Source organism: Athene cunicularia (genome assembly GCF_003259725.1).
Source record: "Athene cunicularia isolate RWA chromosome 3 unlocalized genomic scaffold, athCun1 chr3_part1, whole genome shotgun sequence".
NCBI classification, from domain to species: Eukaryota; Metazoa; Chordata; class Aves; order Strigiformes; family Strigidae; genus Athene; species Athene cunicularia.
The window spans coordinates 75,239,223-75,258,154 of record NW_020799097.1 but is presented as its reverse complement, the minus strand read 5'-3'; the positions used below and the strand labels follow the sequence as shown (position 1 = coordinate 75,258,154).

At 34.5% G+C, this 18,932-nt stretch overlaps 1 protein-coding gene across 1 annotated transcript in view; it reads right to left on the bottom strand.

Moving 5' to 3' along the window:
- Positions 1-18,932, bottom strand: part of PACRG (parkin coregulated) — a 245,266-nt gene that overhangs the window by 80,042 nt on the left and 146,292 nt on the right. The window contains exon 4 of the mRNA XM_026846070.1: positions 18,477-18,626. Coding sequence (XP_026701871.1) covers positions 18,477-18,626 — 150 coding nt within the window. The remainder of the gene's footprint in view (positions 1-18,476; positions 18,627-18,932) is intronic.

Below are 18,932 nucleotides of genomic sequence, written 5' to 3'. Positions count from 1 at the left end.
TACTGAAGACTTCCCCAACCCACAGTGGGAACTCATGAATTTGTGGAAGAGTTTCCTTCCAAAGGATCTCTCATTTTGAAAGCAGAGCAATGAAGGAATCCAGTGGTAAATTATACAAAAGTTCCTGAGATGAGAGAGTTCCCTAGAGACAGAGCTGAAATCATTGAAGGATGTGCCTGTCATTTTGCAAGAATTCACAAAATTCTACTTTTGTACATACTTAAAACACATGCAGTCCTACTGTGGAAGATAACCAATCACAGTTTAATGATATAATGATGATACAGCAGCAGCTAAATGTTTTCTGCCCAGCAAAGTACAGCAGAAAAGGTAGACTGTTCCTGGGCTGATCAGGGATAGATGTTACACAGAAGTCTAATTAATAGGAATTAAAAGAATATTGTATGCTCACAACCACTTCCAATGTGAAGATAATGTTATGTAAAAGGAAACATATCATTAATATATACATAATTAGAAATGTAATAAAGAGTTAATATATGTGAAACTAATATAATTAGTGTCTGGATAAATGAATTTATGGCATGGTGACTGTCACTGCATCTGACAATGTGGGCTTCTGCATTTAAACAGCAGATTCTGCTCTCCTTAAGATTTTGAACAGGCCTCCACTTTCTGAAATTCCCTGGCTCCCCCAGGCAATTTGTTTCTTTGGGATCAATAACTATAAAAAGTATTGCTTCAGTGTGAATGAGGGTATGAGAACTGGACCCACGGCCTCTAAATGGCTCCTTTACATAAAGAACATATCACATGCCACTCTAACTACACAAAATAATGCAACAAAGGGGAGCTTTTTCTCATAATGTTGGAGAACAATAGCACTGGACAGAACATGCTAAATATTAATCATAGAAGTAAATGTGCACAGAATCTTGCCTTTGAATAATGTAGTATGTAACTCTGATGGCACTCATGCGAGCAGAACAAATATATTCCTCTCTGTAGTAATATGAGAAGTACTTTTGTTAGATTAAAAGAAAAAGAACAAAAAATATGAAAATAAACATAGAGCACAGTAAGTTAACTGACCACTGTTATTCAAAATTACAAAAGAGGCCTACAAAATTTTTTTTTACTGCAGTATCCAGATTCTCAACTGAAATATGGTTGTCTTTACTAGTAAAAAACAAAACCCTCAAACATTTTAACACGCAACTTTATCACATTTGCCAAGTCTGAACTTCTGTAATTAATGCAAACACATAAACAGAACAAATCAATGAAGAATCTGCATACATTCCAGCCATTTAACAAACATTTTTAATTGGCATAGAATATGCAGACAGTTTAATGATAGGATGATATTTGAGGACCATTGCTTGTTTAACAACTCAGATTGACAGGGAGTCTTGATTTCTTTTATCAGTCCGTTGCATTGTGGGATTTGTGAATCAACAGCAAAATGACCTAGTTACCACCTCTGGAGAGTCCCTATGAGTGCTAGGAATCTCCACCAGTATAAAAGTGGCAGAAATAACAGAAGAACCTTCTGTGCCAATTTTCACCTACATTTCCACTCTATCCAACCATACCCTAGTGTATCTGGTTTTGGTAGAAGGTGGCTGCAGAATTGTTTCATTCGTAGGGAGGAGATAAAGCAAGGGTGTGATATGTTGGATGCTAAATTCACACAAAAAAGGACTGAATTATTCACACAGTAGTACATTAACACTTGCAAAGCATGAAGCTATCTCAGATTCACTTCTCAATCATTAAAACAAATTTAAAATGTCCTGGAAGTAATTGTATGGACTTTTTAGTTACTGAAGGAACAAAATGTTGGACTGTGTCTATCCTTCTGGGGCCAACTGGCAAAATCATGCTGCATAGCACTTGGCACACTGTCTTTTGGGCCCCAGGTGACATCCATTTGACCCCCAGAAAAAGATTACTATGATTTCAGTGCTTTCTCCTGTTCAAAGTGTCTGAAATAATCAGTTGGCTCTCCTGCAGCCCAGCAGAGTGGCATTTACATAGAATGCAAACTAGGAGTGGAACAAGGATGGGTTTGAGAGTGGTGCCAAACATGCTTCATTGAAAAACTTTGTGGGAAGCAGGTACCCAAGTCACCAAAGTTTTGTCCACACTATCTTCTGGAGGAACGACCCTGTGTGCCCTTTATAAACAAAAAAATGTGCCAAGACACAAAAAATATGCCTCAGTTGTGCCACTTGGCAGAGGCCAAATCCATGCCAGGCACAGTGCTAACAGTTAAGTGACATGGATGATCAGGGATCCAGTGCTTGAGCTCAATATTTCCTTTTTTTGTAATTTAGCAGTAAGGATATAGCCTTATTGTCTCCCCTGCAGCCTGAGTCTAAACACTGCAGAAAAAAATGGGTCACTACTTGTTTTTAGTGTAGAAGCTAAGCAACAAAAAACCCAAGCAGGGAATACTGCATAATATCATACAATGTATGAATAATATATGATAATTTCTGTATGATATAGTAAGAAGACTTACTTCTACACTTTTGAAGGTCAAAAATTAAATTTCCTTTTCTGTGAGCAAAAGAGACCAAAGAACATGGCTTTATGAAGGCAACGCAGAAAACATTAGTGTCTAAATAGAACAGGCAAAAAAGATCTAGCAAGTTTCTCTCAACTATCAGCACCTTTTGAAAATCAGAGTCAAAAGAAATATGATTCCAGACTCTCTGAATTAATATTTAAGTTCACTCTTATTTATCATGTATATCAATAAACCTTGTCTTTCAGTCTAAAAAAGTCCTGTCCTAAATACAGGTGTTTAATGCATCCACCTTCGGGAAAAACAATGTACTGCTTTCATAAGAACATGAGATAATGGTAGTGACAGCACCCTAAATCTTGCTTTGTAGAAGTGCATCAGTCCTCTATTAAACTAAGGCAGAAAAAAAAAAATCTTTCTTCTAATTTACTAATTTGAATTAATCAGACTTTTAAGTATTGACTCATTTTCAGGCTGTTAAAACATGGTTCTAATACCAAGATTTAGAATAACAGATCTTTTTTCTCAGAGGCAAAGAATTAAAGTGTATCTATTTTATTGTGATTATTTTGCAATCGCTAATAAACTTACAAAAATATTCTCTTAAGGAAACCCAAAATCCTTGCAAAAACCAAAATCACATGAGAGATGATGGGATATATGTGATATGCTGGATATATTTCAGAGCAGCTCTGTTCTAGTCAAATATTATTTATAAAATAAATAAAAATAATTTAAAAATATTTATAAAATAAAATAAGATGCAATAATATGAAGTATTGATAGGTTTTTACGTCTGTATTGCAATATAGATTTACCGGATCTAGGTTCATACAGTAACAGATTTGTTGTGGTACACAGCACTGGTAAACCAGTGTTTAGTTTGGGGTATTTCTATCCCGTTAGCTTTGCATGTCAGCACACACTAACATGGACTTTTACATACATTACATTACATAGCCATCATGATATCGGCAATGTAGATGTTCATATTTTTAGTTCTCTTTGATCTTGCTAGTGTTAAAAGTGTCACTTGAAAATATTCCTAAAGAGACATACCATTAAAAAATGTTTAATAAATTACTGCTTGTTCACTTAACTCATGCTTGGTATTCGTGCAATAGTGAAATGCTTATGTAAATTGATAGATCTAAAATATATATTTAGTAATGAAAAAATAAGAAAAAAATAGTAATAATATTTGAGACAAGATACAAGAACAGATACAGCTATAATGGATAAAAGCAAACAAGAAATAAATGACAAATAATTGAAACTTAATATGGTAACTGACCACTTACACTAATTTGGTAACTGATAAAGCAGTATACATTCAGGCCTAAGAAATAAAAATCCACAGAAGTTAGAACTTGGTCGGTTCACTTCCAGTTGAAAACTCTAGTGAGTTCATGTATTGTGGGGTTAGGAAGTAAAAAACCAAACTTAATGTGTAAATCATCATGATTTTTGTTGAATAAAACCTGAGCAAGAGAACTGTATTACATTTCATCATATGACATATTAAAAAGGTAATTCTACACCCACGTATCATATATTACTCCTCAGAGTTAATTTTATCAAAACAGATTTGTGCACATATTGTATAGCAATTGGGACTGTATTTCTACTTTATTTCTTTTGATAGCTTTGTGAATTATAGTTCACAAAAGTCTTTGTTCCCTCTAAGAAGGAATACAAAGAATGAGTTAGAGACAGACCATAGCTGACAAATATGGTGTTTAACTTGAAAGGAACATGACTCCGAATAATGGAAAAATTCTCATTGGATTCAGTGATGTCAACTTTTTATCTTGAGAGTTTGACATTCAGGCAGTTTCACAGTCCTCAATCCTGCGTAAGGTCGCCAGAGTTTAGTATCTGCATAATGACTGCAGACTGAAGCCTTTAGTCAATATTATTCATATGCAGTATATGATCCAGAGATGTCCCAAAGATCTGGGACATGGCTGGAATTACATATCTGAGCCCCCCAAAAGAGGTCAGTAAATTCTGAAACTATTAGGTTGCATCAGAGGAAAAATTATTAAACAAATAGCAACCCGTATTTTGTATCTGTCTTGCAATTAAGAATATTGTAATGTAAATGTAAAGATTTTTTTCATTTTATTATTTTCCAAATAGAAAAGCCTTTGAAAAAAAGAAAAAGGCCTGGAATACTCTTCTTGCATGAACACACATTCTACCATGAGACATATTTAAATCTGTAAAATGCCTATATTATAAATCCTGTTCAATTATGTAACATTTTGAAATATAGTTGTTTTTTTCCTAAGTTACACATCAAATTCTTATTTTCCAGTTGGCCTCCATAAACAAATCTCTGCTTTCATCTTGAGTTTCATGGGTTTCTTTGGGATTCCTTACCAGAAATACTGACTCTGCACTGCCTACTAGTTTCAGGCAGAGTAGCAAGAATACTTTAATAAGCATATGGAGAAGAATAGGTACTCTGCAAAAGAGGGCCTTAAAGGTTTAAATTTATTCTCTGCTACTTCTTTTTACCCCTACCTAAATTCAGTTGTATCTGACCTATTCTCCAGACTTCATAAAAAAAGTCTATATATCAAAAACTAGTTTTCAATAAGATAGGAAATAATTTTTGCATCTCCTCAGCAGAACATTGAATTGCTAAACCCCAAAGAACAACGTGATAGACCTTCACTATAGATCTGCTTTCATTTAAAAAAAAAATGCTCCCCCATTCTCTGGTTCTTGTTCTACATGTGCAATATTCCAGATGGTAGGTTCTCAGTTTCTCTGTTCACTGTGTGTTTTTGAGTTAGAAGTTATGAAGTAGTTTGTAGATAGAGTCAAAGCCTGTTTTGCCTGGTATTAAAACAATGTTATCCTACAATGTTAGGTTGTGGCAGCTGCTGAACAATACAGGCTTTCTTATCTATTTTCTGCCTTCAGTATTCTTCTACTTTCTCTTCTCTGATCCCTAAAACAATTTCATGCCTGATAAATAAGCCTAGACATCTTTTCAACAAGCTTCATTTTAAAGCCAGTCTGATTTCCTATAGGCTTGAAGAAACCTTTGATATCATATTAAGTTTTACCAAAATATTTTTTTTTCAGGTATAAAGATGAAGTATGAAATATAGCATCTACTGGAGTTTGTGAGAACTACCGTAGCTGAATTTTTTTTTTCCCTTGGCAAGTGCCCATTTGTGAGAACTACTGTAACTGAATTTTTTTTCCCTTGGCAAGTGCCCTGGTAAATATTACAGGCATTTTAAAGTTCAATTCTATGTAAAAATAAAATATCACAAAAAGTCTGATACAGTGCATAAGAAGAAATTAAATAAATGATCTTTCGTGATTAAGGATGCTCATAATTTTTTCAGATTTAGTAGTTGCCAAGCTGCCCTCAAGGTCATTTGGGATAAACAGTTTTAGTGTAATAGAGTAAATGATAAGGCAATGGCAAAAAGAATTTATGTGTATTTCAGGATAAAATAGCAACCATTTAATGGTTTAGCACCTGATGGCATTCTTTCTGTTCTGTGGTAGAAACTGTGTACAGAGAAGATTTTATTGTTTGTAAGAACATTCAGTCAATCACCATTCAAATTGGTTGCAGTATGTAATATAAGGGGAAAAAAGACACATAACACAACCATAAAGTTAACAATATAAAAATCACCCTAATCCTTAAAACAGACTTGATAAATTCTCCATGAAATTCTATTAAAAAAAAAAAAAAAGTTAATAGCTTCAAAGATATAACAGAAACAAATATTCCAGATACAAGATTTTAATCATTGCTCACTTAGCCCAAGATCTTTGATCATTTGTTAAAGTAACAATCTGGATAATCCATTTAGAATCATGAAAATTAAAAATAAGAATAAGGAATTTCCTCAGTTACTATCATTTCTTCTTTCTTATAACAAACCCTAACACTACAGTCATGTGACATGGAAATTTCAAACTAGATCTAGGTGATAAAGGCCACAAAAAACTGTCCCATGATGTGAGGACCACTGATCTTCTATAATTACCTTTTTAACAACTGTGACAGATAAATACATAAATAAACAGCTAAAATGCACAGGTTTTATGAATGCAACCAAGCAGACATACAAACTAAGGGAAAATGGAAGTACTACATGAGTTTTCAAATGCCAGCATAAACGTAGCTGATGGAAATTTACTGAGACAAAGGCACATAATGTGTCAAATTCTTCAAAAAGTTAAATGATTCTGAGATTTCTTCCAAATAAGATCTCTTTCCAGACCTTCAAAAGACAGAAACGTAAATCCAGTAAGAAATCCTCATGTGTTAGTTGTAATGAAAACCAGTACTTTTAAATAGTATTACTTGAAAAATATTTCTCTTATGGAGGTTTTGATGCCAAAATTCCACGAAAATTTTCCACAGAAAACATTTATTTTTCAGTGGAAAACACAACAGCAAATATTTTGTTAGTTGAAGTTTCACTTGTTTAAAAAGAAAATGTTTATTTGAAAATCAGTGCAGGTCCGGGATGAGGAGTATAAAGGGGAATTTAATATGGGTGAAAACTCAGGCTACATTGGAGAATAAGAGCATGAGGCATCAAAATTACAGTTGAAGAACTGCAGCAGGAACTGCAGATAAATATCTTCTGGTGCCAGGTGATGATTTGTTTTGTTTCATTTTCAGCTCAAGACCAGGAACAGTTTGCAGTGTACTATTTTTAAAACAGTCTACACTTTTGGTACAAAACAGTATAGCAGACACCTTCAAAAGTTTTGCTAAGATTCCGCTTTACCAGACTTCAAATTTGTCAGGGAAGGAGACAGATGAGCATTACGCAATTATTAAAGAGACATTAATATCTTTTAAAATAAGGAAAAGTGTTTAATATCATATTGTTCTCACTGTAGTCATTTTTCCCTTGAATGCCCATGTTTCATTTCCCTTGAATGCATACTTCTTTTGTGGAGAGAGTAAATTTTAAACCTATTCCCAATGGCTCCCCAGGTGATCTTTCCCAAATCTGTTCTGATACATACAATTTCATAAGCACTTGGCCAACAAATTGCAGCAAAGGTTCTCAAATAATGAAAAGATACTTAGATATATCCTTCAGAGAGAAAATGGATACAGAAATTGTGTCGGAAAAATGTATAGCATCAGCACAGCAATGAAAATCACAATGCTGTAAAAAGATATTGGAATATTACACATTAATTCAAGGTTGTGAAAAATTGTACAAAATATTTGTGTTATGTTATAAATAGTCAGTAAACACTTGATTAGAATCTGTATCATAATACATAAAACGAAGTAAGAGAGCAAGAGTGGAACATTAGCTTTGGCATTTCTTACCTCTTTCTGAATTCTTAATTTAGTTTTCAAAGAGAAACAACAGGGAACCTAATGTGGTGTACAAGTGGAAAGTCTTAATATAAACCCAGGTGTTTTACAGTTGGTTGTTTTTTTTGATTTTTCTTCAAAAATATGACTCCTAGCTGAAATAGTTTCTGGATTAGATGCAGGCACTAGTATTCAAATGCTCTGATCATAAATGTCTAATGTAGTTCATCTAATTCTCAAACAAGAAAAGTCAAAAGGGTACTTCTCATCTAGTACATCCCTGTCGAAGATACTGAGATTTTCATGTGTTAATTGCATGAATGTTGGGAAGGTCAGATGATATTGTAACAAGAATACATATTTTTGTTAGTGTGTCTAAAAAAGAGGATGATGAATGCGCAATATAGTAAAAAGAATCAATAGTCCAAAGCTATGGGCCTTACAAAATCAACTTTGCCTAGTGTTCTTCAGAAACTATTTGAAGTAATGTCTTGAAATGATATGAAATAACAGGATAATAACTGAAGGACCTGAAGCACTTCAATCACCTGAGTATTTGGTGGATTAATATTTATGCTCCCACTGATATAATTCCATTACATGGGGCTTTAATCTCTTTTCCTTGAGGGCAAGAGAGAGATGCCACAAGGAAAACTGTCGTCCAGACAAGGAATTCCCTCTCCCTCTCAAGCTCCTCTCTCCCCATTACCTGTTTGGGGTTTTTTTTGTTTGTTTGTTTTTTGGGGTTTTTTTGTGTTTTTTTTTTTTTGTTTTGTTTTTTTGTTTTTTTTTGTTTCAATTTTAATTTGACATAAAAACAGAAAGCCAGGTGCAGAGCCAATTTCTGCGATTTTGGCAACTTCACACTGACTTTCACAGAAATAATCTTCTCAGAACAGAAATTCTAACTGAGCACATAAATTAAAAATATCTTCAATAAACAAACATAATCAGAATTATTAAATTAACACATATTTCAGATGTATATTTAAAATAAAAAAAAAAATTATATCTTAATAAATGTGACAAGTTGAAACCATATGTCCCCTCAAACTTAGGCACATTTGTTTGCAAATATACATAAAAAGAATTATGCAGAAAACAAATATTTTCTCAGAGTTATTTAACATGTACTCTGAAAGTAGGTCTAAATGAAGCAGGCAGTGCCAGTACAACTTAAGAAATCAGTTCTCAGTCCCACTATATGCAAACCAACTATGTGAAAAATGTAGACATTAATTAGCAAGAAGAAAGGAAGAACTCCTAACTGGAAGGGTAGCAGTCAAATTTATAACAATCTAGATTACTTGTAAGGGGCATATCTGAAGAAAGCCTTAACATCTAGAGAGGAAATGTAGGTGCCCCACTTCTTTGCAAATTGAATCAGGGGTCTCAGACCACACGGAGCTGCCTACACCAAATCAATTGAAAATGAGAAGTGCAGGTGCATGTCTGAAATTCTACTCCACCGAGGCTTAGGGGGCTTTAATCGGAATTGCAGAATGGAAGGTGCAGTTCTGATCTACCTGGGCAGCAGGGAAGCTGTGAACCTATGGAGATGTAGTCCCACCAAACTGGGACATGTCCTGAACTAGCTGATTCTGTGGGTAGTACTTTACTAGATAAATCTATGTCATTCTGCACCATCCTTCACGCTGTAGCTTGCTTAGGTTCAGCAACGAATTCAAAACTCCTCCCCAAAGAAGAAATTACAGATGAAGCAAAAGTCTGTACCTAGCAGTCAAACAGCAGTTGAGAAATGTGGGTTCTAGTTCCAGCTTGCAAAACAGTACATATTTTTTTTAAAGAGAAAAACATAAAATCAAAAAATCATAGAATTGTTTAGGTTAGAAAAGATCTTTAAGATCATCAAGTCCAACTGTTAACCTAACACTGTCAAGTCCACCACCAAACCATGTCCCTAAGCACCACATCTACACGTCTTTTAAACACCTCCAGGGATGGTCACTCAACTACTTCCCTGGGCAGCCTGTTCCAATGTTTGACAACACTTTCAGTGAAGAAATTCTTTCTAATATCCAGTCTAAACCTCTCCTGGCACAACTTGAGGCCATGTCCTCTTGTCCTATCACTTCTTACTTGGGAGATGAGACCAACACCCACCTTGCTACAACTTCTGGTAGTTGTAAAACATGATAAAGTCTTCCCTGAGCCTTCTTTTCGCCAGACTAAACAGCCCCAGTTCCCTCAGACATTCCTCATAAGACTTGTGTTCTCTAGACTTTTCACCAGTTTCATTGCCCTTCTTTGAACATGCTCCAGTATATCAATGTCCTTTTTGTAGTGAGGGACCCAAAACTGAACACAGTATTTGAGGTGCGTCCTCACCAGTGCCGAGTACAGGGGTAAGATCCCTTCCCTAGTCCAGCTGGCCATGCTATTTCTGATACAAGTCAGGATGCTGTTGAGTTTCTTGGTCAACCCAACATCAAAGAAGCCAGAAATAAAGCTGCAATCCAAATAAATTAAAATGACTACGCTTGCTGTGTTTTAAAGTTAATGTTGCAGCTATGCATTAGATTTTCTCAAAGCATGCCCACCACGGGCTTCTCAGGCAACTTAAGCACCTCCTTGTATCATTTGCATACCAATATTGATAGGTATGCAGAATAGGCAGACTTAGAGATACTATTGTAATTCTGCATAAGTCCAGTCCTGAATGTCAAAATCTCCCTCAAACAGGGGATTTTCAAAGGTAATTATTTCCCATAGGAACACAAATCCCACAAAAGTATTAAAGCGAAGCATTATATGAACTCTTAGTATTATGAAAATTATGTTTTACTTACATATATGCCCACACACCTTGACCTTTGTGAAATTTTTGATTAATTGCCAAACAAAATGTTGATTGAGGTTTACAAGTCCTTTGAGGCTATACCCATTTTACAGATGTTTACGCTGAAGCACATGAAGAATTTGATGTTACCGATATTTTACTTGTCCATGAATTTCCTGTGAATTCAGAAGTCTTAACTCTCACCTCTGTGTGTCATCCAATAGACAACCCTCCTTTCCTTGGGTCAACATACTAATAAAATTTAAAAATGAAAAAAGAAAAAGAAAATATTGGATGCAACGTACACCCTCTCACATGAGAAGGTTTTTTGTTTTTTGTTTTTTTTTTTTTTTTTTATTGAATTAATAAGACTATTAACACATTAAAAGTAAGTGCTAAGTGTTAATAACATCAATTTAATCACTGCTGAGTCAGTTTTATTTTACACAGACTGATGTTGTATTTTCAGCTAAGAAATGAGATAGTAATTAGAAATTACCCAGCAATTATGATCTAAATGTGATAATTCTCTAAATGTGTTATAAAGCACCTGACAGGGTTTTGATTATACATTAAAAGTTTACTATATCATCAACTTAAAATCACATGCTTTGTATTAAAGATACTAAAGCAACAAATGCTCTGATACAGGAGGGTTTTTCTAACTTCTAATTTCCATATTTCAGAGTTCCAGTGGTTTTTTTGTAACTCCATATGGAAAAATGGTCATTGAAACAAGGCGGGATTGGCCAGTGGGTAAAAAAATATGTGTGAAAACGACTATTAACTGTTGAGGATCAGTTTCCTGCTAGTTCATATTCAACTATTATATGAACATTATTTGGCTTTCAAGATGAGATTTTTGACAAAAAAAAAAAAAAAAAAAAAAAAAAAGACCATCAGTTGATGTCATAGCAGAAAAATGTTTTGATGTTCTTAGAAACATTCAGGTTTACTTGTTAAATAAATATTCTTAGAACTATAATTCATGTTGAAATAATATCATTAGTTATATTTGGGAATGACAAAAATATATTTTGCTTCTCACTAGTATAATAACTTTTCTGAGTGCAATCAGTTTATCCTTATCTGCTTAAAAAGGTGATTTACTGGTACAAGAGACTCCATTGTGGGAAAACCACAATATTTTTCATTAAATGTTGATGAATCAGAATATTCTGAATCCTCTTGTGCTGAAGGTGTATATCAAAAAGAAGAAAATGTATCAAAACTAAATTGTTCACTCAGATCCGTGTTGTCATGGTGGTCTTATTTCATTGAAGTGTGTATCCTTAAAGCCATTTTAGAATCTTTGGTTTTAAATTTCAGAAATCATAACTGATTTCAGAAAATGGAATTCAAAGAAAGCTTGGAAATAATGAAAAAGCTTGAAACAATATGCATAGGAATATGAAGAATGAATGTCATAATGAAGCATAAGAACAATTTGAAAACTGGATTTAGTACAGTTTATGTTAGAGCTCTGCTAGTATACTAACATCCCTTATTTTATCAATAACCTCATTGCATTAGGTGGTTTTTATCCAAATATCAACCATGAATCAATTAATTCTGTTAAAAAAAAAAAACAAACAAAAAACCAAAAAAACAAAGAAAAGATAAAGCATCTAATCTCCTTAGTAGAAGGGGATCCCTGAGAAAAGTTGCCTGAGAATAATCTGAAATCTCAGAGTTCATAGGAGAAAGGAAGAGAACCTCAAATACATTACTTTATAAAAGCTGATGTTCAAACCATCCGTTTCTTTTTTTTTTTTTTTTTTTTTTTCTGAACACAGAGTTGGCAAACTGTAAAGTATTTTAGAACAGGATTGACATTCTTTGTGAAAGCACTTTTGGGTTTCCCAGTGGAAGGAGCAAACCGTTGAAATGTTCTGAGCAAGAGATTTTCTTTAGAGCATATTCAATCACATTAAAGGATAATTGCTCCTTCTTACTAATAACTGTGAACCACTCTGAGGAGCATCGCTGCCTCTGGAATACACAAGCAGTTCTGAAAATACTCCCAATGCCAATACAGGGAACACATTTACCTGCAGGCACTGTCTCTTGCTTCTGCAATTAAACACTTAAGTTCTGCGTCTTCCTTTAGAATCTATGTAGTACTATTGTATTTTGTAAAATAGAGTTCTCCAAAGTACGTGAAGTACCTTTCAGACAAGAGAATGTTTTTTCCCAAGTGGAGTTCAGGTGCTGTAAAGCATGCAGTATAATTCTGCCTTGTGGCTTCAGACTTCATTGAATGCTACGATCCAGCTACATCAGGTATTCCTAGTCATATCTCTAAAATTTTATTTTAAAGGATTGACTAGCTAGGTAGAGACTGTCAGAAGTTTGTGTTAGCTTTAAGCTACTGATATTGTCAAAGCATTTTTACTGCAGCCAAAAGAAACTTAGGCTTCAGTCTACCCTGTTACTATTGTTTGCCCTACAGTGAATTAAACAAGTCACAGATGAAATTATCATGCTGGAGAGGTACCTTCCACAGTGCACTGCCATCCCATACTTCTCTGTCTGAGGCATGTAAATACTAATAATATTTTGGTTTAATCTATTCGATATTATCTTACCTGCAAAGCTGCTCTTGATCACTACTGAATAATATAAATTTATGACATGAAAATATTTTTGTGTACATGAATTGATGTAGTATAGCTGTTACGACTGCTTGGATTTGACAGCATAAAATAGTTGTTAAACTAGATCAATGAAATTTTCATTTACCAGTCAGGTAAATTAAACGAGAGAAATTTGCTGTTCATAACTGTCTAATCTTTTTAATAAACAGGTTCCTTTTTCAGACAGTATTCTGTTGTACATACACCCTAATAGCATATTTCAGGCTCTGAGGACTCCCTTTTTTTTTTTTTTTTTCCATTTTATTTTTATCTTCTGTCTGCTTTCATAAAAGAACAAACTTATTCTATTTGTTCTTAAATTGCATATACCTCAGATAACTCACAGATTTATAACAGACAGCTTAGAAAATAAAACATCCAAAAAGAAAAGGTTTTGTGATGCAAAAAAAGAATATTTCTATCTGAGTCTATATATTTTTCTTTCCCTCTTCACAAGATAGAAATTAGTTTCATAAGAGTACATTTAACTTACACATTTAAATGAAAACTACAGTGGCATTACAGGGTTCATAATAGACTTGGTAAGCATTATTATGACTTTTTTTGTTTCTTAGATGATATAGTAGCACATTTGCATAATAGTCCATATGTTGGGGAGCTTGCTTACAGACTGCTAGTCCCCTCTCAACCTGCAGAGATTAGATAAACAGCTCCTACATCTCAGGAGTATTCTCCAATCACTGGGATGAATTCATGTTTCCTTCTCTTGCTCTCCTGCCAGCCTTATGGCTGGCCAACAGTTTCAACAGAAAGCTTCAAACCTTTTCAGAGCACACCACAGCCAGTTGGTGAGGATGCTCTCACTATCTTCACCAATAAAAAGACACTAGTGGTAGCATCACCAGCAACGGAACGTTGTTATTTTATGTCTTAATGCTCTGCCACAGAGCATTTGGGAACCCAAGTAAAAAGAAATGTCTACAGCAAGTCAGGGCCGTAAGGGTCAGAGAGGGCACAAATTCAGACACACCAAGTATGCTTTGTGCACCAAAAAGGCCCTTGTTCACTACTGAGACTCTTCAGAAGTTCGTTGAGCTCTCTTCTCTGGTTTTCAGAAAGACTTCTTAGGAAGCTTGGGTCTTTCCCCTGGCATTTGCAATTTAGGTTGTATTGATTTATTTTTACCTGTACCTTACAATTTAGATGGGTGATCATGTTTCAGATCAATAATTAAATACTTTGAATTTATTCTTCATCAATACTTTTTTTTTTTTTTTTTAAATTTACAAAAATTACCAATAGTAAAGTCACCTGTAAATAAAAAATACAAATGGATAGAAAATGGCAGAATTTTCCCATACCCGTCCAGTAGACCTTCTTCTCCATTTCTGTAATTCCAGAGATCCAAATTACAGAACATTTGCCTGGAAATCACTTACCTGAACTATGCCTATTTTGTGGCCCACAAACTCTAATGATAAAATATATTTGGCATATCTTATTTGTTGGTTAACAGTAATTCCATTTATACTGTGCGTTCTCACAGACTGCCATAAAATTACAGAAAATTCAGGAGACAAAATCAAAATTATTTCTTTGCTATACGAAACTAAAAGAAAAATGTACTTTGCTAAAAGACGTTATGCAGAACTCAATAGGCTTAAATTTCAAAATTTAAATAAAATACATAGATTGTCTTCTGTTTCAAAAGGACAGTAGTTCTTTACCATTTTTGCTGGTATTATACAGTTATCAGGATAACATAATCATTATGAAGACTCTCATTTTTAAAGACATGCATGTTTGGGAGACATCATAAGATAGGAAAAGACATCAGTAATTTAGTAAAATTTAGAAAAAGGGCTATGTTTATAAAATAATGACAGGGTGATTTGAAGGTAACACATGGAAGTAGAAAAAAAAGTAGAAATGTCAAAAGTACAATGGAAAAGCAAAGGAACATTTGAGAAATTGCATTTATGTGAATAATCAATATTCTTTATATAATTAAAAATAATGTATTAACAACTCTGCATAAAGGAACATTTAAGACCGGTTAAGAAGCAGTTTTCCAGCAGACTGAGTAGGAGCAAGGAGATATCTTTAAGCACCAAAGACATCAGATCCCAGAAAAGAGGATTTACATGGTTCAGAGCCTCCCTGGATAATCCAGTAAAAATCTCCAGTGGGAATCACAGTCAGCTGCACTAAATGGCTGCCTACAGGGAAAGTCATCAAGGCTACCTCCTTCTTTATCACAGAATGCCCCTTGAAGGCAATGGCAACTAAACAACACTGTTGCTGACTGTGAAACTGTAGCCTCAGTGTTGGGAAGCAGATGGGAATTTGGAAACAAAAGTTTAGACTTAAGTGGGACAGAATGGAGAGCTTCTCAAACTATCGTTATATTCTGAGCTCAGGTATCACTGGGAACTCTGAACAACAATTCACCAGTTTTGTTGTCTGAACAACTCGGGAGATAAGCATGTGACAGCTGAAGCTAAGACTACATTCTATATTTGTTTTATTAAATACCTGTTTCTAATATCCTAACTGTAAGATTTTACTAACCCAAGTTTTTTTACTGTTTTATTTATAAATCTGATGAATATTGTGAGGTGAATCATGATTCAGACAATTCAGAGGTATGTAGTATGAATAAAATTTCTGAGGAACCTATATTCCAGAACATTTTTAAACTCAGTGGGAACTGAACATTTTCTGCAAGTCTGCTAGAGACCAGTGTAGGAAGAATATAAGGATGAATGTTTTAGATATTCACAGATGCCCATCTAGTCCAGAAGTGTGTTTCTCAAAAGGAGATGACTAGGCAATGTGAAGGTAGGACAAGCATTTATGCTACTTCACCTAATACCTTCTCAGCTTCCACTATGTCATGCTTTAGGAATGTCATGAGTCAGAGGTGACCCACGCGTGTTACTGAACAGGCAACAGATTCTTTTTTATGACATTTTTGAGCATCACGTAACTTGACCCTAAAGTAAGTTGACCTTAATGTCTTATTAATACTTATTTTTTTCAAATGTTCTCTTGACTATAAGCTTGTTTAGTGTGAGTGGTATTCACAATGCTGAATCTGGGAAAGAGTTCCTTACAGTGGATAGATACTAATCTATCAAGGTGGCGATGGCTAAAACGTGGCTCCTTCCAGCTACCTTACTTCTGGACAAAATTCCACAGAGTCAGACTTAACAGACTGCATTTCACACAATTCATGGAAGATGTACCACAGTTCCTCCTTTCTCAAACTATACATAAAAGAAGGAAAAAGAGCGTACACTCTACTCACCTTATCTTTCACCTATATGAATAAGCAGTGGAGAGAATAGCCTGGATCAGTCTCTACACTTTCCTTATTACTTGGAGCAAAGACCTGCACCTCAGTTGCATATTAGGCATATGGGAAATAGATAGAAAGGAGAAGGAAGGGAGCATATATTTTCTGTCAACCATCAGTGAAGAAGAAAAGAAATATAAGCTTTCTGAGGCAGGGGAAGACAGAGGAAGAATCTCTCCCTATCACCCTCATGCAAATACTACATAGGTTGAACAGTTTCATAGGGTAGGCCTTGCAAATAGTATTCATTTCTTTGCTGTAATACTGAACTTTCGAAACCTTTATTCCTAAAGAAGTAATGCTTTAATAAAATGTATTAATTTCAGACTATCACTTTAAAATTATTTTTTGTTTTTAGTTCTTAAATGCCAAACATCAAGATTTAGTATAATTTGATATAGGCACAAATTCACAGATGTCATGCAAATATGCTGAAAATGTTTTATTTTGCTCACAATACAATCAAAACTTAGGATATATTTAGAATTAGTTTAATGCCTTGTTAAGCTATGTATCTGGTTACACATGAGCTTTCCCTATTATTCAGTTGAAATCACTGCAGAAAAGCCTAGTCAAGAGAATTTATGGGCTACTTCAGGCTGAAATTTGGAAAAAAGCATGTATTATATATTCATTAATCAATGAGAGTCCTTTTCAAAGTCTTGTTTTGTGCCAGATACTGAAATTGGATATGTTAGGGGAGAATCTTCTAATTCATAAGGAGCCTTACTGAAATTATTTAAGTTCAGCCTACGGATTTTATTCATAACCTTTCATCCCACAACTTCTAGAAAGCCACATTTGTCATCTGAACCTCATTACATTTCTGGAATTCCATATGTTTCTGCAAGTTTCTCACTAAGTAAAACAGAGTCACAGACGTATGTATTTAAAGGGATCTAAAACCTAAATCTTATTTGAGTCTCCAAGTTAGTCTTTGGACGGCATTTTTCAATCTGTAGTAATGCAAACAGAAAGTATAATAGGAAGCAGTCCTGTAGATAACTATTAAAATGCCATGAATTGCATGAAAAAACGATTTTTACAAGATTGTGAGGAATTAACTTCTTTTGATCAATATGGCTGCATGTCAATAACATAAACTTTAAAGTCAGTAACTTGGTAGATAACTGAACAGATAAGTACGGATAGATTTACTAATTAAAAACTAATTTAAAGATTAGTTTGGCAAAAGCAAGAGACATCGTGTTGATTTCATCTGGTGACTGTGGTGTAAATGCATTCACAGTATACAGTCCTCACAGTATCAGTTATTAAAGACTGAAACTTGGCAATAGAGGTTTGCACTACAAAGAAAACTGTAGATACAAATTAGTTCTAAATTTTTCTATAATAAAACCTGCTAAGTGAGCAGTAATAAGTTCAAATCTCACTGTTTTGCTAGACATTATGTAACTTGAAATTCGTCTACAACAAGGAGCTCTCTTGACCCTCAAATTAATTAGTTTGATTGCTACTTTTACTTTTATTCTTTCCTAAGCCTGCTTGTAGCAGTGAATTGCTTATGAAGAGCATAGAATAGAATAAAAAGGCTGGACTGAAGTAATGTATTGGAGGGTGGAAAAAACCTTTGCAATTTATTAATGTATTCAAAAGACTGTTACAAAACTTTACAATTTAATTATTGGAAGATTATAGAACTGCTTCAGTGCTTCTGTACTGTGTTAAATAAACTGTACGTGCAAGGAGTAATAAATGAAATTGTTAATTTCAGTGCATCCTTAGGGAATAGTAAGGGGGGAGTTTACATTATTTAGAGCTCCAAATGGATTTGAGTTTATATACAGTAATAAATTTTAACTACATTGTTAATTAACCCTGCCTCAAGCCCCTTTTTACATTAGGAGTTGAAAGACACAGTGTCTGTCAGGATAACTCACCATTCATATTCTTAAAGATGTTTAGGACGGGGAGGATTTGTCGATAATAGGGCACCAAGGCCTCCCCCACCATGTCAGCTGACACCACCAGGTGCTGGAGGACTTTCAGCGTGATGCAGATGACCTGTCGGTTACGAAGGCTCAGTGCATCTGTGATGTAGAAAGAACAACAGGCAGAAAGCAGAATTAATTTCTAAAATGTAGAGGGAGGGAAAGGAGTCCTCTAATGGACAAATTTAATTAAACTGTAGTCTGCTGGGGATTGTAAGTGGGCCTTTATTAGCCCAGCTTTGAAAGATCCTAAAGATGGATTGCAGTCCTGATGTTATAAAACACTGCCTTGTCTGATTGTTATTTGTTCCCACAATTTGTGCTGACTCTTCAGTAACCCAAAGAATGCAGCTCATTATTCCCTCATGCTGCCTGTGTAATACTGGCATGGTCCAAACAAATAAA